Source organism: Corvus moneduloides, chromosome 1, assembly GCF_009650955.1.
Source record: "Corvus moneduloides isolate bCorMon1 chromosome 1, bCorMon1.pri, whole genome shotgun sequence".
In the NCBI taxonomy this organism is placed as follows: Eukaryota; Metazoa; Chordata; class Aves; order Passeriformes; family Corvidae; genus Corvus; species Corvus moneduloides.
Genome location: NC_045476.1, coordinates 46,617,517 through 46,643,061, shown reverse-complemented (window position 1 = coordinate 46,643,061; position 25,545 = coordinate 46,617,517). Strand labels below are relative to the sequence as shown.

The following is a 25,545-nucleotide window of genomic DNA, read 5'->3' as shown; positions in this document are numbered from 1 at the left end:
CTGTACCTGTGTGAAAAAGAAGTAAGTCTGCTACAGTAATTAGAGTTAGATGTTATTAAATCCTAATTAGGTGATGCTGCTAGTTCTTTTTTTTTTTTTTTTTTCTTTTCAGTTTCTGGGGGTGGGTAGTTTTAAATTTTTTTAAAATTTTGAGCTTATTTTGTAATTCAGAATGTCTACAGAATGCAGTATAGGTCTGTATTTGATTTAATGAAATCAAACAAAATGAATAGATTTTGTATATACACCCTAGGGATGGACTCCATCCCATTGGAAAGCAGATCTGTTTTGAGTTACACTTAGCTGATAAAATCTGTATTAGCTACCTGTTGTTCATGTAGGTCCTTGGTTATGGTTACTGTGCAAATACAGTAAGAAGGATTACAGTCATCATGCTGTGGTTATAGATTTGTATCTTGAGGGAACAAGTAGAGCAAGACATTTCTATTTCTACTCAGCCTACTAATGTGTCAGAGTTATTCAGCTGAGAAGTCTTCGTTCGCTGAAATTACTCTTTGAGGTTGCAAACTTCTGGGCAACCAAAAAATACTGGATCCAGTGCTGGTAATTCTCTCCTAAAACTGAGTATGTTGCTTCAGTTCTTGCATAGGCCTAAATATTCAGTTCCTGATTGTGTCAGAGGAGGCTGAGTTCAATGTCACCAATTTCCTGTAGTAGAACTCAATCTTTGGATATCACATGATTTTAAATCACATTATAACATCTGCCCACCACTTGCATTGTGCAGTAGAAGAAAATTCAGATTTTTTCCATATGGTCCCTTTCCTAAGGAATATGTGACTGGCATAGACCATGATAGCGGTGTTCTGAACCCAGCTGGTTCAGAATGTTGTTCTTGAGCCCATGACTTTGAAGTCGAGCTCCTTGGGTGTTCCATGTTACAATTTAGCTCTTAGCGTTATCTGGCTTATGAAAAAGAGAACGTAGGACTTTGCACAGAAGATTGAAAAGCTATTATTCCTTGCTTTTATACTTGAGAGCATGACTGTATAAAACAAAACAAAAAGATAAAAGAGGTAGTCAAAAGAACAGACATCACAGACACTCTACAGATACTACTGGGGAATTTGAAGTTAATATGTACCACTTATCAAAAAACAGTTGAGGAGAACAAAATGGAGGAGATCCTCATGAAAAGAAGCATCGTCCAAAAAGCTGAAGTCATGTGCAAATGGGGAAGACAGGATCGATATTTAACCCTGCCATGGTTAAATAAGAAATAAAAGAAAACTGACAGTGAAGAATTTCAAGAATGATCTGCACAGACTTAAAAATACCAGTAACCTCTTCTCTGAAAATACCAGAAACAGGAAGTCTGTCAAAGATTGTGTAAGATCACTAGTTGATCAATGTATGAAAGAAAACCCCATCTAAAGAGGTAAAGCCACAAAACTTAATTAGTTTTTTGCATCCATATACCTGTAGAGATTAAGGTTTCACATGAAACGCTTCTTTATGAAAGACTAATTGGAGAATTAATCTCTAACTGAAATGCTGACAGAAGATACTACAAAGAAAAGGCAAAAGACTGGGAAAATAATATACCAGAAAGAGGAGATACTCATTTAAAAGTTCTGAAAGATCTCAAGAGTTGATGTATCAAAACTGCTAATTGTTGTGTGTATTCTCTCACTTAAAACTGACTATCAAAGTTGTTAGTGTGGTGCCAGTGTTTTAAGAGATTTCCATGGAAGATGATGAAATTACAGATCAGACAGGCTGACATCTGTACTGTGAAAATGGGTAGAAACTGTTTTGAAGAAGAAGATAAAGGAAACATCTAGAAATGTGTCATGTTGGGGAAGAGTCAATACAACTTTTATAAAATGAAGGGCTCATTAATCCCTTGGAGTTGTTTGATGTCAAAAAACATGTAGACACAGCAGATCAGTCTGGTTAGATTTTCCAAATCTAGATTTTCCTAGATTTGACAAAGTTTCCTTTCAAATGCTCATATTGAAATGAAGTTACCATTAAATTTTTAGACTTTTAAAATTCTTAGATCTTTTATGGTAGCTAAAGTGAATGTTGAACTTAACCTGGTGCTCCAGCAGGAAAAGAACTGTTAAAGACCGTTGCTTGTGTTGATTTTTGCATTAAGGGTGTGTTTTTCCAGTAAGCAGATTAGAGATAGTAGGTATAGCTCCTGCAACTTTGATCTAGCTAAAGTAGCTAAGTACTCTGGAAGCTGTGTGAATTAATGCTGCCCCCAGATTTGCAAAGATCATTGAGATGTGAGGTATGTAGCTGCTTAGACTTTCAACAGCTTTCTCAGTCTTAGCGGTAGATTGTTATAATGTGTGTTAAAACAGTAAATTTCAGAGTTGGCAATACAAATGCAGTATTTAAATTGCGATAACGCACAGTGTCTCTCTGTTTCCATTATTGCCTCTGGCTTTCTACAGTATTGCTTAGTTTCATTGTCACTCTCTGCAGAATAGAACTGTTTTATTTAAGTAATAAATGGATATAGTTCAGTGGTGAAGAGATCTAAGGGAAAACATCTATCATTCATTGCGAGTTAATATTGCAAATAGCCCAGGTAATGGTTTTTGCCATGTTTAATAAATTATAACAATTGTAGATCCAGGTTTTGAGATGAATTGAAATAGTTACTGATTGTGTAGCTGTTAGTCTGTCACAAAAACTGAAAACAAAGCATTCATGGAAAATATAGTGAATAGCTTGGACATTTTCTTCAGAAAGAGTTGTGCTGCTTATTATTGGTTTTTATTTTCCTGTTTTATAACAGCATGAAGGTTGTAATTATGCTTCCAAAAACAGAGCTGCAGATGATAACCTTAGCTTATGCTAGGCTTTTTCAGTCCACAAAGCAAGTGTCTAATTTTGGATACTCAAGACTCCGATGCCAAATGTTGTAAAGTATGAGCTGTTTTGCATTGATTGAAAAGCTCTGATAATGACAATTTAATGCTTCTGTGAAGTCAAGATTTCTGCATTTCTTGATGAGATCATGAACGGTGAAGCTTTTTGTATCCTCTCACTTGTCCCATTATGTCTAATGGCTGACTCACAGTATTCATAAGAGCATAAAATAATATGGCTACTTAGGACAAGGAGTTCATGTAGCTTTCTGTCCTGTTTTAATGTAGTCCAATGAAATGTTTATGGAAGAGCATAAAAATAGGTTAGATGCATAGCAGCTTCTCATATGTATTCCATATTTCCAATAGTAGTTCTCTTTCCCAGTAAATTTTAAATTTTCTGTTTGTCTTTTTGATTCCATCTGTGTGAAAAAAATTGTGATTATTAGAACTGCTACTGACAGTTCTTGTTTCAGAAATAATGCTACCTATTAATTTTTTCACACAGATGATAGATTTTTGCTTCCTATACAGGTAGAGGATATTTTCATTTGATATATGTGTCCTTACTTATTGTCCACTTATCACATAGCTTTTCATTCTATCAGCTTTAGTTTTAAAATTATGAAAATCATTTTGCTACAACAACCAGATTATCAGGAAAGTGAAGAGAAGTGACTGTTGGATTTAAAAACGTTTATTGTCTTTGGGTGCATAGTTTGGAAGAGAGCTGCTGATTATTATATTTACTCTGTCTTCAACCTAGTCTTTCTCATATACTTGGCTCATGAGGAATTAAGAACGAATAGAAGACTTTTTAATGGAGGACTTGGGGACCATTTGTTCCTTTGGTAGATTTTCTTAAACTAGGGGAAAATTAATTCATTTTGGGACACTGCAGAATTAAGAACAGATTATGTCCTATTTTTTCTCAGGCCTACAAGAATTAGTTTTGGTAAGTGGATTTCATATCTTTTGATCCTGCAATGTATTATGGCATAATCTTGGCTTTCTTCTTTCTGAAGACAAAAAACCCTTTTCCATGTACGTGTTTTCTAGAATATAAAACATTTCAAAAAGAGATGAGAGAGGAAAGGTTGGCTGAAAAAGCTAAAGCAGGAGTCTGTTCCTATGTTTTTTCCATTTAAATGGATAAACTGCCAGTGTCAGGTACAGCATTACATTTTTATCATAATATGTCAGTGAATTCAGTAAACATAATGGAAATTTCATCTGCATTTTTTTTTGAATAGGACAGTGGTTTAAAGTCTGAAAAGAAACATAATACTTGATTATATCATAACATATGTTACACTCGAAGGAGGTGATCCTTTCCTTCTGTGCAGCTCCGGTGAGGCCACACCTGCAGTGCTGTGTCTGGTCCTGGGTTCCCCAGCTCAAGGGAGGCATGGACATGCTGAAAAGTCAGACAAAGGGCCACAAAGGTGAGGGAGCATCTCTCCTACACAGAAAGGCTGAGGGAGCTGGGACAGTTGAGTCTGGAGAAAAGAAGGCTGAGGGGGATCTCATCAGTGTATCCAAATGCCTGAGGAGAGGGTGCAGAGAGGCCAGAGATGGGCTATTTTCGTGGGTGCCCAGTGATAGGAGAAAAGGCATGAAATGAAAAACAGGAGGCTCTGTCAGAACATCAGGTGGCACTTTTTGACTGTGCGGGTGACTGGACATGGGAACAGGTTGCCCAGAGAGGTTGTGCAATCTCCAGCCTTGGAGATACTCAAAAGCCATCTGGACATGGCCCTGGGCAGCCAGCTGTGGTAGGGGGCCCTGCATGAGCAAGGGGGTTTGGACCACATGACCTCCTGAAGTCCCTTCTAACCTCAGTGACTCTGTGCTAAACTTATCTTCTTGTATAGTTGAAGAAATATTTTCTAATTTAGACAATACATTTGCTAAAAACCTCACTGCTTTGAAGGAAATTTGGTTTGATGTGAAGAGTCCTTTGTGTGTAGAGAAGGAGCAATTAGCAGCTTTATTTTCTTACCTTGGTGCTGTGGACTGTATTTGGGTATGAGGAAGATCAGCTTTTGTTTATAGAGCTTTGAACTTTCTGTGCAAAACCGCGCTTGATTTTTATCTATAATGAAGTTATTATTGATTGTTGTCTTGAGCCAGAAAACTCAGTTCTTTTGACTGGTAAGATCAACTTTACTAAAATCTTTTCTTACGTAGAGATATTTAGGTTGGAAGGCACCTCTGGAGATCATCTAATCCCAAATTATGCTGCTCAAAGCAGCATCAGACAGAGCAGGTTGCCCAGGACTGTGTCCAGTTGGCTGTTGAACATCACCAAGAGTGGAGACTCCACAATCTCTCTGGGAAACCTCTTCCAGTGTTTGACTACCCAAGATTCCCCCTGAGCCTTCTCTTCTCCAGGCTGACCAGTCCCAGCCCTCTCAGCCTCTCCTCATGTAAAAGATGCTCCAGTTCCTTGAATCTCTGTGATTTTTTGCTGGACAGTAGTCCATATATTGTACTGTAAAACCCCAAACTGGGATGAATGCTTCAGCTGCGGCCTCACAAGAAGGAGATTGGAAAAACTCAGCATGGCTTTACAAAAGGGAAATCAGGCTTAGCTGACCTGTAGCCTTCTACAATGAGGTGACAGTCTTGGCAGAGCAGAGGAAAGCAGTGAATGGTTTTTTCTTGGTAAAAGTCAACTTCTGTTGTTTATGGTGGTCCTGTTAGAAGCTGGATGTTTCAGAATTCTTTCAGTGTGGTGTCCATACTGTTAGAACAATTCATTTGAGTTGTGAGGTTTAATATGAGTTTGCAATCTGATTTTACAGTAATTTCCTTTCTTATTTGCTATAACACCATTCTTCTCCAGTGGAAAATAAAAGGCAGCACATATAGCTTAAAACAACTCCTTATGCAGCTACAGAGCAAGCTGACCATGGCAGTTGTCACTGAAAGGACTAAGAGCAGTTCTTCTGCTTGTTCCAGTGTCACAACAAAGATGCCTTCTGGTGCATTGACGCTGAATACTGGACTGCTTGGATACAATTTATACATATACTCAATTACAGCTGACCATGTTTTGTTTGAGTTACCGGTACCTTTAATGGTTCTTGAGGGCAAAGGGATAAGGTGTGCCTACCAGAGTTCCTTTCCTTACCGTTACTGCTTGGGGCAATGGTAGCAACTTCTGATCCTTGCTGTGTAACGTATCTTTTGAAGTGGTGCAGATGCTATTTAGCAGTTTAGGGTGCCACGTGTTTGGTTTCCTATTTTTGTGAAGTGCTGTTTGCTATTGGTGCTGCTTGTACCATCCTGGGCTTAATAAAATGTCTGGAAAAATGCAAATTACATTGTTATTACTGCTGTTAAGAGCTTCAGTTTGACTTCTGAGTACTAAAGATACAAACATTTATAAGAAATGGTGTAGTTTTTGGTTTCAGAAATATATGTCATATGCAGAGGTTTGGATGAAAGTAGAATGTGAGCACCATTTTAATGAAGATTTGATTTATACCTACTGTAAGTATGGTTCCAGTTTTGCTGTTGGAATGTAGGTCTAACAGTATTGGCAACACATTCACAGATTTCAAAATCTAAATGTGTGGTGTGCTTTTCTTGCTAAAAATAATGTTCATCCTTGGTGTTGCAATTCTGTCAGTGAAGGTGTTTTCTCTCACTGAGTTTCATCAGCCAGACACAGTTTATCATAGGTTGGTTTTTCCATTTGAAAATGCAGCTGATGTCTCCTTGTGTGCTACCAACCAGTTCCACATGCAGAGGATTGAATAAATCCTGGGGTTTTGGAAAGAATTCTTTCCCAAGATCTGTGTTAAATGTGATGTTTAAAATACTTAGAGCTGAGCTCAGTTACGTATTTTCCCCAACATGGGGGCATAAACAGAATGTTTTATCTTCTGCCAGAAGACCTGTCTGAGCCTAGTAGAAATAGATCTTCACTTGTTCAAAATCAGCTGAAATTAAATTAATGGTCTCAAATACATGCATGTGTAAATACATGTGAGCACTTGCATTGATCTACATGGTGTTAGTTCATAGCACTTAACTGTTTAATAAAACAACAGATCAGACAACACACTTTGAAACATAAGAAAGTTATCCTGAAGGGTAGTCTAGATGTATATATTTAATTTTCCATAACTGTCTTAATGATAGAGTTCTGTTTTGCTGAGAGTGAGAATATTTATTTTTTTCAGTATATGAGTTTTTCATTTGATTTGTGAGGACAGTGTCACGTAAGTGATGAACTGTTAACAATGCAGTTCCATCAGTTTGAAGCAGTAATTGGGATTTCTAACAATCATCATTGGCTTTTTAAGGTAGGAACAATATATAATAATACAGATCTCCAGTCCTCATTGAGAATTCTGGACTAATCATTTAGTGTTTATTTCTGAACCCCCTTAATAATAATTTAATTTTTAAAATATCTTTCTTGACATTTGTCCATTTGTTAGAATAACTAGGTAAAATGCTTGCATGATTTAACCAACAGAATTTGAAGATTATGACATAGATCAAAATGTCAGCATGGCCTCTTCAAAAATGTGATGACTTCAAGGCACATGGAGCATACTGTTCTGCATTTCCCATTTTCCACTGACCAGCAAAAAAGTAGGACAGTCCAGTATGTAATGAGTACCTGAGAAGTTCTCTGGTCATGCTAAGATTGGGGTCTGGTGGTGGGGTGGGAATTGAAGGAGAGTTGAAGCAATTCCAGCATTGTATAAGTTCTGTGTTTAAAATACATTTTTGGATATTTTGAGTCTTTGCCTCCAGAGAAAAAGCAACATAGGTTAGAAATGTGAATCAGTATTGTAAAAGGCTTGCTAGAAAATATAGCTTACTAAACTTCATGTAACGTGTTCTTTTCTTAGAATATGCATTTTTAATGATCAGCTGGTAACTGGTTCTTTGTTCCCCATTACATTTGTTTCCATTTCTCTTTCCAGATTTGTCACTGATAATATTCTAGAAGTTGGATGTGGTTAGAAAATACCTGCTTATTGATTGACTTGTTCAATATAGACTAGTTTAAGCAGATTCTACCTGGTCTTTCTCCTCAATTTCCACCACGAATTTGCCTTGAGATTTCCATGTCTTATTCTGCTGCAGACATAGTGTTTCACACTGAAGCTCATGCTTACTCATCATTTTCTATTTCACTTTTATATCAATCATATATATACATACCAGTATCATTTGGATTAGGCTAATTTTCTGTTTAAATATAGCCATTTATACATAGTTGTTCCATATGCTGCGTCTACCAAAAGTCTTTCAGTTTCTGTGAATGTCTGCATGAGTGTTGTCATGAGGTTATAATTTTGGCTTGAACACTAGAAAGAATTCATATGTTCAAACACTCCATAAGAGTAATTCAACAAGTAGCTGAATACATACTAAAAGGTGACTGTGTGATGAAGAGCAATGTAAGAATAAAATTATAATGAACTAATACTATTACTTTATTAATCAAGCACAGCTAGAAGGTGACACCTACTCATGCACACAGCATACTGGTCCATTATTTTCTCGGGGAAGGACATTTGAAAATTGGGGTGTTCCATAGTTCTGATTGAATGGTAGTGGCAGTCAACCCCTGAATTATTGCTAGCTCCAGCCAGTTTTGCTCTGCAATGCTGTTAATCTTAAATACAGCTTTGTATGTATTTTAGAGACCAAAGGTAATGAAAGTAACTGTTACTGGTCTTGATAATATAAAACTGGATATTAGAATAAATTCTGCCACATGAAATGCATTGCCATTTTTCTTCAGAAGTCGCAAAGAGGGCATTCCTTTTGATCTAGGGGTATTTAGCAGCTTTCCATACTGGAACTGTGAAATATGAAATTGGCATGTTATTATAAATTCTTCAGTGTTAGCCTGGCCATGATGAAAGAACACTAATACAGTGATTAGTTTCTTTTCCTTTCATCTGCAGATCTAGTAAAACTTTCTTGCTTTGTCAATACAGAAAGTAAACAAAAAAGCAGTAATGTAAGCATTTTTATTCATCTCAGAATTCTCTTGTTTCTGAAAATCAGTGCAGTGTCTCAGAGTGAGTTTTCTAATCAGCTGAGACTTGTTCTCCACTGCTTCTAAATTATTTGATGTTCATGCAGGGCATATGAAGGAAGCAGAACAGATAGATAAGTTCTGTGTCTATAATAGGACCTAACTGAGATGATTTAGAAATTATTATACACATGGGGTCAGGAAAACAGAGTAGGGCAGTTATAATATTTCTTAAAATTCCTTCAAAACAAATACCTTGAACAGGCAGCACAGCTGTTCTCTTTTTTTTATGAGCTCCAGTCAAAAGGGTGCTCAGGTGTAAGGACTCATATTGATAGAGAATCCCTCTCTAGCCCTTATTATTGTGTATTAGCATTCCAAAAAAGCTCAAGAGTTGTATGTGCTCAGCATTTCATTTTTCAAGGTGATTTTCAATGTAGAAAAACCTGCTTTACCATTTCCTTTCAGCTAGTTAGCAAAAGAGCATCAGCTATTGGAAATATACTTGTGAGAGACATCAGCTGTGTTTTGGTTCTCCCCATTTAAGGTCATTGCAGAAACAAATGTGTTACATGACATACATACTGAAACAGGTAAATCCTTGCCTGTCAAGCAAATTTACAGTGATCTTATTTCAATTTCTGAATTCTGTTTTAGAGACTGAATAGTAATGAAACACTGTGAAATGGGGCTTTCTTCTTGATTGACTAGGAATAGTCAGTTTGCAGTGCTCCCTTTGTGGGTGAAATAAAGTATTCTCTTACTTAAATTGTCTTCAATTTGTTACACTTAAATAGTAATCAGCATAGTTCTATTTATAGGTAGTTTTTGCTTGAGTGAACATTGATATTTATGTTCAAAGAACAATCCAGTTAAAAATGGGTAAGCTAAAGTTGCAGCTTAGCAACCTGATCAAGTTATTTTTACTTCATATATTATAATTTACTTTTATTTGAAACAACCCCAACAACTGACATAATATAAATCAGGCTAAGTAGATACTTTAAACAGAGATTAATCAGGATGTGAGGATTAAATTAAATTATCTAGTATGATGACCTCCACATACTCTAAAGTTGCTTATTCACATGCTGTTTATGTGTAGCATGAACTAAAAATTTCAGGGTTTGCATCATTGTCTTTATTGGTTCAAATCGAAATAATAAAAATAGAACTAGAATTTTTTAAATGCTTTGTCATTTGTTTAAACCAGATTTTTGTGCAGCTGGCAGTTATAGAAGCCTGTAGAGTAGTTTGTCTATGCAGGTATTTTTCCTCCTCACTTGCTTGCACACTTGTCACAATCAAAAATCTGAGACTTGCTTGCCTGCTTCTCAAAATTGATTTATGCCTTCCTTAGAGCAATGTTCAGAAAAACAGCCTCAATGTCATTCAGCTGGAGAAGGTTCTTTCTAATACATGTGAGGAAGCCATGCCTCTTACAGTAATTTTTCTTTGAGGAAGAGTGTTAGAGGGGTTTGGGTTTTTTTCCCTGTAACATGGAATGTTCTTCCTCATAAAAGAAAATTGTGGTCTCCTAATAAAAAGCAAGCTCCACATGAACACCCACATAAGTAACATGTCAAAATCTAGTCATTGTTTTAGTGGAGAGAAAATTGTCTGCTTGAGTGGATACCAGAGACATCAGTGGGTAAAGTGTGAAACAAAGTTGTTACTTCTTAAAACATACTCTAGGCTGAAAAACCTGCACAGTTCCATCTTACTAACTGTGCATTCAGCTGGGATTCCCTGAAAGGCTTTTTGTTTAGAAAGATCAGCTAAAGGAATAATTTATTTTTCTTATCCTCCACTACCAGCCTATTGCTTTCCTCCATAGAGCATTGTCTCATATGTATGTGCAGGTCAAGCCATAAAAGGGAAGATGTAGAGGAAAAAATCTGGAAAAGCAATGGAATGATGCCTAGGAAAAAGGAAGCACTGGGTAATGAGTGGTCATCATCCTGAATGTTGGAATGAATGAGGAAGAGGAAAAATTGCATCCGTGTTATCTCACCCAAGCCACCAAAAGTGAATTACCTGGTTGTATCACTTCCAGTTGCTTTGCTAGGCAGTGAACTATGGAGTAGACATTTTGCTTCAGTATTCACAGATCCCAGCCCAAAATCATTGTATTTTTTATGTCTTTATGCTACATTAGGGCACTTCTCTGCCTTGTTATGACCAGGAAAATGAGTGTATTCATTATGTTAATAATAAATATTAGTTTATTGATTTAGGTTCAATTTTAAGCATCTTTTACAGATTAAAAATTTTAAGTAAAAATTTAATTCTACTGATATTTCTGTATATTTTAATTTATTTTCTCTACAGATGATTCACACCATCAAGACTCTAGTTGAAAATACAGATAGCTTATATGAGAAGATAGTACAGTGTCAGAAAGCAGGTAAGTGTAAGTTGCTTTTGAAAAATATTATACAGAACTTATTGCATTTTTTTTATTTTCCGAAACTTTTAATCAATATTCAACTGTAGCAAAAAATAACCCAAAACCCAAACAACAACAAAAAACCTCATACAAAAAGAAGAGATGACTGTAATTTAGGCACATCCAGTAAGAGTGGAAAGACATTTCAAATCATAGAAATCAAAGATTCATAGAATTACATCTTGAATTTGGAAATTGCAAGTATTTTATTTATGGAGAGTAGCTTGTCAGTATAGTCACAAATGAAAACATAAGATTACAGGAGGCAAAGAGAATGATCCTCCTTCATGCTGAAATGTTTTAACCATTTACTCGTAGCTCCTCTTTCTCTATGAGAGAACTTTTTTTCTTTTGTTGTGGTAGCCCAATGTCTTCAAGAGCCTTGGTGAAGCTTGAATTGTCAGAAGAACATTGTCTTCTGATAATTACGTGACAGTAGTTCAGATATTTCATTCCCATGTTTCTCTAGACCTGTTGGGTGGTTCTGTGTTGGTCCCACAGGTTCTCTGAAAGTTTTCCTGGGTCTGATAACACATTTTAAATAGATGGTATAACTACTTCTTAATCTCTTCACAAACTGATCCTTTTTTATGTGTTATTTTGTAACAGTTTTCTCATTTGGACGCAACCGAGTTTTGAAGGTTTCCTTCATGTTTTGATAGCATGTCTGACCTTGATGTTTAATCATGCTTGTTTTCTTTTGATCTTTCAACTGTTTTATAAATAATGTTACAAATTTGCTCAAAGTGGTGCATCGCATTTTGCATCAGAAACAGGAATGCTGCCAAAGAGTCAGCCAAAGCATTTACAACCATGTTTTGCATGACTCAATTGGGATAAAAGCTTTTTATATACAAATAAATTTTTATCTACCTGATATTCAGCATCCTGCAGCTCCTGTCATCTTCCATGATTTTCTTCCATTCTTTGATTCACTTCTCTGCTCTCCTTCAAATTCCAGTGTCTTAGTTTTGTTCTCTCCTTCCCACCATTCTCCCCCACCCCCCCAAAAAAAAGCTCTTACACCCTCAGCCTTCATTTACAAATTCTCCCCTATTAACAGTAGCTTCCAGCTCAGATAAGCAGCAGGGAAGGCTTACCCACTCTGAATTTCTAGATCTCCCCTTGATTTACAGCACACACTTCAGATTCTGTGAACTTTAGTTAAGCCGCAGAACTGTCAAAATGCCTGAAAATTTTAAGTTGTCCTATTTACTTCAAGCTGTCAAACATAAATAATCGTAAATACCATGAGTGACAGAATATTATTTCACATATCTTATTGATAGATGTAGAGATTTATCCAAAATACTGTGATGGTTTTGGCTGGGATAGTTATTTTTCTTCCTAGTAGCTGGTATGGGACTGTGTTATAGAGTTGTGCTTAAAAACAGGGCTGATAATGCAGAGATGTTTTTGTTACTGCTGAGCAGTGCTCACACAGAATGAAGTCCTTGTTTTGCTGTGCTTGTGGGCACGGCTTTTGCTTTACCCATTAAGCTGTCTTTTTCTCAACCCACGAGTTTTGTCACTTTTGTTCTTCCGGTTCTCTCCCCCATCCCACCCAGGAGGAGTAAGCAAATGTGCAGTACTTGGTTGCTGGCTGGGGTTAAACCACAACAAGAGCAAACACAAAATATATTGTGCTGTTGTAAGGATGTTGTCTGGTAGATGTGTGTTCTTGTTTCTTAAATAATTTCCCATTTATGTGGTGATAGTATGCCATTTTTTTTTTTTTTAGTATCACCAGTATCTTAAGCAGCTTAGATCCTTGGTTAGAGGTAAGGCAAAAGCTAGTTGCCCAAATTCTTGTATTTTTTAGAATAGTTGCTCTTCAGAAAAAATTGCTTTGTACTAGCTTATATGGATTCCTGTAAGCTTCCATATGTCTGACTTTCTTGAGTCTCACCACCTTATTTTACGTGGGGAACAGTTGGGTCCAGGAATCCTTTGTTTAAGAATGCTGAAGACTTAAAGCCCATGCTAAAGAGTGGAGATTTTGATCTCCTTCAAATGAGAACCCTCCAGCGTGGTGACATAAGCCTAAGTATGGATTATGTAATAGATCCTGCTATTTAGGGCAGCTGTAGCCCTGCAGGGTCAAGGCATTTTTTAAGATGAATGAGCTGAACTGAATTACCTTTTAATATCAATGGAGTTTGAAGATTATCTGAGGACTGATTGATCTCATGATCTCAGTAGATGCTACTTTCTTTAATTACGAGTGAAAGATTATACGTTGTCCTATGCAGTTTCTTGATAAGGAGAAAGCAAAAGCGTGCCTTTGTCTGAGCTTTTTTGTTCTGTGGCTCAAAGAGTGAAAAAGCTGCTAAAATAACACGTACACAAGCTGCCAATAAGCAGTAAATTTTTGTTCTCATAACCAGGCTTATAAGAGAATTTTTTTAAATAGGCAAAGTGGATTCACTCTGTTAAACTGTTTTCTCTCTTAAGTTTAATAATAAGACTTTTGGCCTCCTATAAAATTCAGACCTAATTTGAAAATAAATGCGGTATTATTTCTTAGATTGATGGCCTATTGGGTAAGCAAAGATACAATTACTGAGATGGCTATTTTCAGAATTCAGGTTCTTTGCTATTAATATTCTCTGAGAGCATTTAACTGTGAACATCTCTCCTCATTTTGCTTCTTTAGAATTAAACCATATTAAAAACCTCTCTGTTTTCTTCATATCAGCATATTAATTCAGCTCAACACATTCAGTTCTTAGCTAAGTAGTTACTGAAAGCATTTTAGATACTTGAATATTGAAAAGATATGGGAACGTGATATTGCTTTGCTTCCCACTGTACTTTTCTTCTTTTCAGAATTAAGAAAAAAATCCATATAACTTCAAGATGACTGCAGTGCCATTTATTTTATTGCTATTAAGCCAGTTACAGATGCTGCAAGAAAATAGAATCTAGGTGCTAAAGGGAATTTGAAGATAATCTGGTCAATTCCCTTAATCTCTTAGAGACCTCAAATGTTCCGTTATCTTCGCTAGAGAAAAGAATTTGAATGTCCAGATCACCTTACCCCACTTATAGCCTCCTTTGTACCCAAATCACATCATTCCTGTACTCCTCTTTTGAATCTTCCATTACATTTTTTGCTTTATAATTCAAATACTGCTTGAGCTCATCCCTGGTTAGAAGGGAGAATCACAACTTAGGAATTCATTTTGGCATTCAGCAGTGGAAACTCAGAAGAATGTTCCAAATATTCATTAAATTATGGGGAGCAATAACTACCAAACACAGCTTGCCGGTGACAAAGAATTACTGAACTTAATCAAATGTAGGTATGACTGGAGGGTTTTTGGGCAACTTGGTCTAGTGGAAGGTATTCCTGCCCGTGGCAGAGGGCTTGGATCTAGATGATCTTTAAGGTTGCTTGGAACCCCAAACCATTCTATGATTTGATAATCTTGTGAAATATAACATCAGTAAGGGTTAATTAATGAGTGTAGGGAAAAGGTAGCCTTGGTAATACATGCAAGGAATGATCTCTGAGGTTTCTGTTTTAATCCAGAAAATGAAGTTATCGTAAAGAGTTCTGGCAGTGTCAATTTCCTGGTAATACGATGCATAAATGTGTATTTCAGCACTGTTTGCTCAAACCAAGAGAGTTCAGATTCATAAAAAACATACATATTGCTTTCCATATGGTTTTATAGGCATAACCTTCCCTAGTTATCTGTGCAGCTAGAATTCTTGTTCAGATTCTTATTTTCTGGAATCTCAGCTACGCTATCCTTTCTTTGCATTTGGCCATCATAGTTTTGCCTTACACACGTCATTTTCCTGGCTGTCATTTTGATGATGTCGGTCCCTGGAAGGATTTTTATACTTTTTTCCTCACTGTGCGTCAGGACCGAGCTGCTTTCACTTTTCTTGTGTTTGCTGATTTGGTAGCAAGAGTTTCCAGTGCCTAATGGATTGCTAGCCCTCGTCATGCTTTCTATCATGTTGTCCCACAGGCTCTCTGTAAACATCCACCAGGCTACTTCCTTTGAGTTTGTTTTTAAAAGTATCCCACAAATATAGCTAGATTGACACGTCCTCCTACCACCTTAACCAAAATAGCTTTTCATTGCTTCCTTGTACGCCTCACTCTTCCTTTATCCATCTGTTCTCTTCCTCATGCTTTGATTCGGAGTTGTTGGAGCAGAGTCTGTCTTGTTTATCCCATCTGTACAGTGGCTGACTTTATTTAATAATGCAAGTAATGAATGACATAAAATGAGTATATTTTCTAACATGTACTTCAAAGCAGCCCTTCAGCAGCATCAGAAACAGGATACAGTTTCAAGAAAGGAAATATCCAGCCATTCTGGTTGCCATTAAACACAGTACACCATATGTATTGGAAAAAAGTTAATCTGAGTCGCATGCAGAAAAATACTAGGATGGTGGCCATACAAACCCTTCAAATACTTCTGGTAGTTGAAAATTAAAGGAATAAAATCAATTTTGTTCAAATAGTTGTAGCTCTTACTTGCTTCCCCACTGTTACTACTTAAGCTTTCCAGCAAAATGATGTCTACTGAGCTGTTTGGAGGTGGGGTTTTATTGGTTTTGGTTTTTGGTTTTTTTGTTTTTGTTTTTGTTTTTTCGTGTGGTTTTTTTTTTTTAATTTGTTCAGGTTATTTGGATTCTAAGTTGGTTTTTGACTCAGGTTCACCAAAATAAAGTATGTAAGAAAAAGTTATATTCTGACAGACTAGATAATCCACTAACAGAGCAAAAGAAATTTATATACTCAACTATTGAGGAGCACTTTTGACTTGGTATATAGGCAGGCAATTGAGTTTTTATTTAAACTGTGAAAGGCAATGACTAGGTTCCCAATATTTCTGCAGTTTTCCCTGACTTGAAAGAGAATTTATGGTTTTTATGGTTTGGGTACTGTGGAGTTCAGCAGAACTTGTTAATCCATGTCTTCTGAAATACTGCCTCTCATTAGCAAGTCTTGACTTTTGATTAGAAGCCATTGCATTTAAACTATTGTTTGGTAAATAGGGAGTGAAGGAATGTTGCTTTATCTGTTCTCGTTGGACTTTGTACCTGAGAATATTTAATTTTTTTGACTCCCATCAGTAGGACATACTGATCCTAAAGTTACATCCTAGAATTGGATTCATTACTATATTTTTCATGAGATTCGCTGTCAAAAGAAAGCAATCTATAATATTTATCACCTTCACTAAATTCCAACATCACCTGCTATGACTAAAACAGCACTTGGAGACCCCTCTCAGCCAGTCTGCATGCTTCTGAAATACCTTGTTTTCCTTGTTTTCTCCATGTTCCCATTTCTTAATAAGTCAGCTATCAAATTGTTTTAACTCATTTCTCCACACTTTTCACAACATCATTTTCAATGTTTATTAGCACAATAGGCTTTCACTGATAGTTAAGGAAATAAAGGGTGTATTCAAGTTAATCCCTTTATTTATGTTTCTAAGCTTTCTGTATTTGGTTCATCATTTTTACCTGTTATTTCTTGTTTGCTCTTTGTCCTGTCTACTCCTTTTTTTCGGTATTTTTTCTTCCTATTTGTCCTTCCTCCAGGTATAGCTCCACAGCAGCTCAGATGATACTGTCATGGCATGTACTCCCTGGCTCTGTAAACCTGTTCCTCTCCTGTGCCTTGAATATTCTTGAAACCACATTCTACTGGGGAGGAGGAGAAGTGAAGAATTGCACTTAGATCAATTTAGGTAGTAGTGAATAGGCGATGAGTCATTTTTCTTTATGCTCAAATCTTTTTCACCGTGGTTCTTCACACCAGTCATACATCACATTTTTCCTGTATTGCTTCTCATACATAGCCCCCTGTAATATCTTGGATGGTATTGGTTTTTTTTGTGGATCTGATATATTTTGCAAATGGGTAGATGATTCCTAGGAGACATCTCACATACTTCTTAATGATCTCACTCACTAGTACTGGGGCGAATACTTGACCAGCACAGGCTTTTGCATTACTCTCTTGAGTTTCCCCCTTCACATGAAGTCTTTTTTTCCCCCTCCTGTTATTGTAATGCTAGAAAAGAAAGAAGTTAGATTCCTGTGGAGTTGTAAGAGATTCATTACTATTGCCAGTGAAACAATGTGGGCTCAGCCAGATCTGAACACTGGGAGAAATTACAGTGTGCCATAAATCAATATCTTTATTAAGTCTGCATTCTAACATTCAATAAAATCAGAAACTTTTCAATAAAATCTCGTTGGTCTCTCTTGAGTATCAGGACTAATAAATAAAAGATGGAAACAGCAGTCTGTGGAAAGAAATCCTCTGCTTTGTACCTTTGTGTTTATGCCCTTTATTGACAATCTTAGTTCATTCTCATACATGAAGTGTCTGGCTGAACTTCACCCCCATTCAGAAATATAGTCTGTCTTCACAGAGGAATGTCTTTGTGGAGTAGTTTTCTGTACAGTGAGGGTGGAATACCATGAGTCAGTTTTCCAGAACAACTGTTTTAATATATGAAGGTCTGGTTCTCTGTGAATTCTGTAGGAGCGTTATTTTGGAGGAACAGAAAAAGTGTTGGTGTGGGTTTTTTGAGTTCTGTCAGTTGTTATTCTTTTTGTTCACTTTGGTATCTAGAAGGTTAAGGTTACATAGGATTGTTCTGGAAAGTGTTTGAAAGGCTGCAGCTGGTTACTTAACCTTTGGAAGTAACCAAGTTGTAGCATAGATGTTACACATGTCCTCTTTTTAGCTTCATAGCAGTGTAAGCTTGGTACTACAACTACTTTGAATCTCTTCTCATGGTGTTTCTTAAAGAATTTAGTGACCATCTTAAGTCCTAAGTGGCTCCCTAGCATTAAAGAAAGTTTTTTATATTGAAAACTGAATTACTGTGATTGCATATGGCACTGTGCGAGTCTGGATTGGAAGACTAAACACTAATTTAAAAGGAAGGATGCAAAAAGGATGGTGCTCAGCAGGCTGTGATGCCATTCTTGTTTGGAATGGTGGAATAAGAAGGTTCTCTGAAGCATGGAATTTGTCTTTACGACTTTTCAAGAATAATAGGGCAGCAGGCACCAAAATGGTTTTCAGCCACCTAAGTAGAGGCAGTACATCCATGTCTGTCTGTGCCTGAGGAACATTTCCACTTACTGCACAGTGTCAAAGAGGTTGAAGTAATTAAAAAATACTGAGCAACCAATTAAGGTAATATATTCTTTTGTCAAATAATAATAATCTAAATATATTGAATGCAAATAATTCGTACCTTGAGCATCTTGAATCTGCAGCAAAATACTCTCTGAATCTGGCAAGAAGTTCTGATTCTCTAGTTATGGAGTCAAATTTTTTCAGTGTCTTCAGTGGAAACTGAGTGTTTGGAACTACTTCAGCATCCAATCTTTGTTCCTGCTAAGAATCCATTTTTGCAGTTATTAGTGATTTTTAGAAAATACAGAGGTACTTTAAGCATTAGTTTATTAAGGTTCATTTTAAATCTTTGTGTGAAGAGTGTATTGTAAGGAAAATATATGAGAATTTACAAGTATAGTGACTTCTGTTGCTTCTCTAATGTGACGGATTTGATTTATTGTTGATATGATTTGGTAGCCAGACTCTTTTCCTAATCGCTTTTTCTGATAAAATTAATTTTAAGAGGAAATTTTTTGTGAGGCTGAAATAGCTGACTGTTTAAGGAATATAATCTAAAATAAGAATATTAAGAAACCTATTTAATGCTGTGAAAAATTAGAGCTGTAGCTTTCAAAGATGTGGCCAAGAGTAATGTAAAGCAAATTAAATATTTATATGTGGAAATAAATACCTACAGCTTAAATCCTTTCCTAGGATTCTTCCGTTTCCTTTATTGCCATTTAACCTACACAGTGTAGGAAGAAATATTTGAATATATAAACTGATTTCTTGCATTTTTTTTTTTCTTGTAAAGAACAAATCTGTGTATGCAAATTATTCACAGAATCTTTGTGAGTGTTTGAGATGAGTCTACATAGTAGTAGACCGGCAAGGTCTGGTAATCTAATCAAAAGCTGTGAGGTATTTTCCTTCCATTTAAAAATATTTGATGTTTATTTAGTTTTATTTTGTATTTATAACTCATTTGAAAAGTATTTTGTTTGCTTTTAAATCAAAGCGCTCTACCAGAAATGAAATAAACTGTATTTGACTTGACTTGAATTTAAGTGCTTCATACCTGGAGTATTACCAGTGTGTATTTAATATAGACACAGTCAAATTTTGTTTGCTACTCATTTCACATTAGGCCTACTCAGTATATGCATTTATTGCCAGAGTTTCATCACTGTGCTATTTCACTGATAAAGCTCTTTTTTAAGAGAGAAAACCTATACCAGGAGGAGCCCACCTGCTGTGTAGTCATGTCTCAGCTAGGTTGTAAATCATCTCTTGGCAAGAAAGCTTTCATCAAAGAAAACAAATGAGCGTGTCAAGGAGAGATTTGGCTTTAGAAATACAGTAAAGCAAGTGTTGTGCTTGGTGTTTTGCTAAGGATTCCTTGAAAAATTAGTTTCTTGGTTCTCAGTTAAAGAAAAGGTGTGAATGTTTTTGCTATAAACTGAGGTTGTATGCCAGGGCTTTGTGATAGGAACTGTTACAAAAGCAAACAAACCTCAGAGCTCCCAACAGTTCCTGAACTCATATTGTACAGGCACGTACTCCAGTTTTCTGTGTTACAGTTTCTTTTCACATCTTGATTTTAATAAACATGTAATTATCATCAGGGTGTTCAAACAAAGATACATATATTTTATATAAAATTATAATTGCATGCACCTCAGTGACCTAAGGACACTTTCCTTTTTAATATATGCTTCTAAACTAGGTTAAAAATAGAAGTGTCACTTATGCTGCTTTATATGTCACATTTTAATAAATATCTTAAGTATGGTACTTTGGAACTATAGTGAAAGCCCACTAATGGGAGGAATTGCTAACCAACTTCCAACAGGTGTCATTTCTAGTTAGTAATTGAGGATAATGAATTGCATATGAAGCAGCTTCATTTTAAAGAAAGGAATAAACTATTTTTTCAAGCTAAACACAGTTGAAGATGAGTGTCTTTTAATAGTATAAAAAATGTTGCTTTTGAGATATATCACCAAATAATATTTTTTTGGTGAAGATACAATGTTGGCACTACATCAATATGCAGGGCATCTTTGTTCCAGCATTTCAAGCATCAGCAGAACCATAACACTCATTTTAAGCTCATATGAATGTTGTAAGTTCTGAAAGGTTTTTTATCTACTGAACACCTTGGTGAAAAATTAAATACTGAGAATCCAGGACATAAAACAAAGCTGAAGTTCCACTCTGGAAGCATTTCTGACAAGTGATGGCTCAAAGTTATCATCCTGCCAAGACAATTATATTGCCTTGTATGTTTTATTTAGGAAAAATTTTTGTTATTGAAATATGTCATACTTCAATATGAGACACCTTGCTTTCTATACTGTCGTTTAGTCCTTGTTGAGTTTATTGACATAATTGTTCCATCAGAGTATGTTAAGCATAAATTAATACAGGTTTGAGATCCTATCCATGTAACACTGTAGGTCAGCCTGCAGCTGGTTGAGGAAACATGGGACTGTAAGTCATGGGACTTAAGTCTGCTTCCCAGTACAACTCTTGAAAATTGATCGTGTCAAGCTGTATTTTAAAATGGATATGAGTTTTTGATCTGAGTAATTTTCTCATTTTCAAGGCTGATTACAGAACCACATCTACAGTGGTAATAAATTTTGCATAAATTCTTATTTTGCTGGTGGACATCCATCCGAATATTGTCCTTTAGCCAAAGTGATCCTTTGAGGTCCAAGGTCTTACCTGACTGGTCTAGAGTATCAAGAGAGCAATTGCTCCTCTTCTGGTTTTCTTTTTGCAAGGCTAACCAAGCAAATTTTTGTTAGTCTCCTCAATGATACATGGTTCGTACTGCATTCAGTAGTCTTATAGTACTTCTCTTTTCCTCATGCTGTTTGAAGTTATTGAAAATGGGAGGAGAGAATTGTACGTAAAATTTCAGAATAGCATCTTGAATGGTAAGGTGTTCCCGGGGAAATGAAGAAGTGTTAAAGCCATCTCATGCATTGCAGGGCTGTGGGAAAGAGTCTGAGAGAGGGAAGACCTGAGACAGTCATGAAATTCAAATAACCAGCATTCAGTGGGGAACCAGAAAGAGATTCAGCACTGATGGGGAAAATATTATTTGGAAATACTGAAGGATTGCTTGTGAGAATGCTTTAGAATAAACAAGTGTACTGCAGAGGAGAAGAATATGCTGTGAAATACCTGGTTATGATTAGGAAAATTTGTCAGCAGAATTTTGTTAAGTGTCAAAACCTGCTGTTGAATCATGCTATTGCTGTTTTGTTCCATATATTACAGTGTATTTACATGCCTTGCAATAGCTGGGGTGAACGTTTCACTGGAAAGCTGGTCTTACTAACGTGGAAGACTTGAATCAGTTTCTATTTTGCAAGTGCTCAGGAAATTGTATGGCTTCTGTCAGCTCACCCTTACTTGTGCAGTGATGACCAGACTTCTTAATGCAGGTTATGCAAACTAAGTGCCCTTAGTGCCCCCAAGCAGAAAGTCAGAAAGGGACTAAGGGCTAATGATGTTTGAAACCTCATCAGACTGTCATAAGCAGTAGAGTTACCACAGTCAAACAGGTTAAAGAAACCTAGAAAGTAGGACCAAGCCAGTCAGCCTCACTTCAGTCTCAGGAGAGGTGGGATATCCACCCTCGGTGATATTGAACAGCCACCTCAGCACCGTCAAGGGCCACGTGTTCTCTCTGATGCTGGTTTTGAGCAATGGGATTGGTCCAGCGGTGCCTTCCAACCTCAATGATTCTATGCAAATAAGGATTTTAGTAAAGTTGACATCTCCAGTCAAAAGACCTTTTTAGATCTGAGCTTTCTGGCTCAAGGCAAGAATCAATAATAATTTCATTGTAGATAAATACATTTGTGCAATGGGCAAAAATTAAAACACAGGGCATACCATCCAAAGAGAAGAACACACATCCTATATATTCATTGTGGTCACTCAGAAAGTTGTGAATTATATCTTTCTTAATATCTGCCACAATAAATGGAAAATATGACTAACTTGTGCTTTCTTTGATTGAGATGGTATATGCAAAAACATATTGAGTGATATGTCAGGGTAATAGTATGCCTGTTATCATTCAAGAGCTCTCAGGCAGTTCAAAATTACTAATTGACTAATAAATCGAGAAGTAATTAAGCCTCATAAAAGTGACTTGTTTACTATATCTTAATGAGAGTGAGAGCTGAATTTTTACTTGCAAGGAGACAGAAAATTGTGTATATAAAAAAGTCATTTAACATTGAGTTTTCTTTGCAAGCATATCCTAAAGGCACGCTTACGTGAGTTTGTATGGACATGTAGTTTATTTTATTAATTTAGCTGTAAATGAGAATGTCTTTCCTCTTTTTTTTTTTTCTGTTATCTTGGAAGAATTTTAATTTTGGAATTTAACACTTGTGTTATTCCTTTGTCATAGTTGATGCATTAAATAGTTCCAAGGCAAAGTGCAAGAAAACCAAGTGGGAACATATAAGAGGAATACCAAGAGAGACATAATCAACAGTTAAATGCTGTGCTGCATTCATGCTCTAAAATTTAGTTTTCCATATATTGTGTAGTGAATACAATTAATTCCTTTCAGCAGAAGGAAACACTGAGACAAAGAGATGAAATAATTAATTTCAGTTAATCAGGCAAGAGCTAGTAATGGAAGCAGAAATAGAATTCAAATCTACTTGTCCCTGCTTGTATGTTTAGGCTTACAGTAGCATAGATTTAGTGTAGCATGATGATGAGGAGTTGGCCAGTGTGTGAGAGATGTTGAGGATAGGGGGGTGATTAGTGCTGTTTAAGCAGGCTGCCCCTGTTAGCTGAGGGTTTACAGGTGTGTGCCCTGGTAGGATGATTTGACTGTTTCATTTTCTGAAGAAGGGTGATGAGATGATCCTGCCAACTGCCAAGTGTACTTAGCTGGGGTGGAATGGCTTTGGCAGAACACAAATGTATTGTAGCATGAGTGTAGACAAGGAAGAGCATCACCACCGAAGGTTGTTAGTGAACAAAAAAGGAGGTTTTCTGGCTGGCAAAATACATGGTCACCATAGTCTCTGTGATATCAGGGACTTCATGTACATCAGAATAATCTGAAATCTACAAAGTACTGATTTCACGTTTAATATGCAGACCCTCAGCATGATTATTATATCTCTCTGAGTGGCTTTAGTTCAAGTTATGATTGATTGCTGGTGTCCACTGACTTAAAAAGCAGTAATTGTAAAGATGGAAATGAGGTACAGAACTCCAAAAGTTTACCAGTATGTCTCAGAATTCATTGTACAGATCAGAAAATCTGTACTGTCATGATGGCTCCACAAATGTAATATTTTAAGTATGGATCTGTGTATAATCTTTCCATAATCATATTGGGAGTTTATTATTTTAGTTGATGTTAACAAAAAGTGGATACTTGGAAACAATGATGGGTTAATGAACTTTAATGTCTCACCTGTTTAGAAATCTGTTTTGGGGAAATATAGTATGAACATTTTATTTGAGACTGCAGAGTCAGAGCTATAGAGAAGTGATTGAAATAAAAATGATACAGTATGTTAATTCAGGGAAAATATTTGCCATTTATTTTTCTTGTAGCAAAATTTAAAATAGTAAGAAAAGGTAGAAAGAACAATTTTGCCTTTCAAATGAATCTGTGAATACTTTTAAAAATGTGTGTGTGCATATGTGGGAGTAAGCTAAGGGAATGTACAATGAAAACATTCAGTCATCTCTCTTTCTTTTAATGAGACATGAGTGTGGGATAGAGAGATTATGAAGAAGAGATACTTATAATGTCCTTAAAAGTCAGTCTTGTCTCAGATTGACAGCCAACCCAGGTTTGTATGCTTATTCATGGTAATTAAGTACATGTAAATTTTGAGGCATGCACACTCACTGGGCAAATAGAAGACCTCAACCAACATAGTTAAAATTATAATTTGTACTTTAACTATAACTTGGTTTTATGTTCATAGGTGTAAGTCACAACCACTTGCCAACTTTTGACTTCAAAATACCCTGTATGTTATTAGAGATGGAGATCCTGAGAGCACAACTGAAGTATGACTTTCATAGGAGAGTAGCTGTAATCCATGCTAGGTTATTGTGTGTACCCATAGAAGGACATTTTACTTCTCCTGTGTGAAGGAAACTGTTTAAAGTTTATTTTTATATGGCTTGTAACAGCAGCATGGAAAGCAAATTATGGTTCTGCTATCCGTGCAGTGTGCTGGGTAAAAACCAAAACTTTGGTTGGTCCGCTCAGTGCTTAGATTAAGGTAATCTGAATTCTACCAAAATGTTTTGATTTGGAGTTTGTTGGATATGGGTTTTGTGGACACAGTAGTTTACATGGTGTGGTAAAATGTCCTTGGCAAGTTCACTTGGCATTCCTCCTTCACAGGTGTTCCTTTACTTCTCAGGGATAAGGTAAAGTGTTTATTTTCTGGGCAGACGCCACCATATAAGCTGTAAGCTGGACAACTGTGATGTAAATGCATAAAAGAGCAAGGCACAAAGTAAATTTATTTGGCTAGAGTAGTTAATGAAATTACTGCTTCCATCCTATAGCAATTACAAAGAGGTTTTTACGTGTGGTACAACAAATTCAGTTGTGCTTACAGATTATATTTCTGTAGGAAATACTTGCTGGGCTCCATCTTTGTATAACAATGACCTAACAGGTGCTTCAGTGGATTTTGGCTTAGAGAGATTTGTATATATTGGCATGTTGTATAACATTCCATCTTACTACATCAGATGGATTTGTGCTTGAAGAATAAAATTTTTGAAGCTTTTTCATTGTCTTTTTGCCATGTTAGTTTCAAGTTGCTATCTCTGTGATCACAAAAATGCACTAAAATAGATACTATATTCCTCCCTCTTTTATTCTCCACAGCAATGGAGTTTCATGAAAACCTGCACAATATAGGAGCAAGAGAAGGCCTAAAAGAAAGAAAACTGCAAAAATCAGTAGAAAGTTTTACGTGGAACATTACAATTTTAAAGGTAATGTGTCTTCCTTTGGTTACTGTATATTTCTGTTCAAAACGGTCATTCTAATATTGTTACTGGTCATTACTCTGTGTCACAGTTCAACTGG

At 36.2% G+C, this 25,545-nt stretch overlaps 1 protein-coding gene across 1 annotated transcript in view; it reads left to right on the top strand.

Moving 5' to 3' along the window:
• PLCL2 (phospholipase C like 2) overlaps positions 1 to 25,545 on the top strand; it is a 100,903-nt gene that overhangs the window by 65,618 nt on the left and 9,740 nt on the right. The window contains exons 5-6 of the mRNA XM_032108526.1: positions 11,194 to 11,269; positions 25,342 to 25,451. Coding sequence (XP_031964417.1) covers positions 11,194 to 11,269; positions 25,342 to 25,451 — 186 coding nt within the window. The remainder of the gene's footprint in view (positions 1 to 11,193; positions 11,270 to 25,341; positions 25,452 to 25,545) is intronic.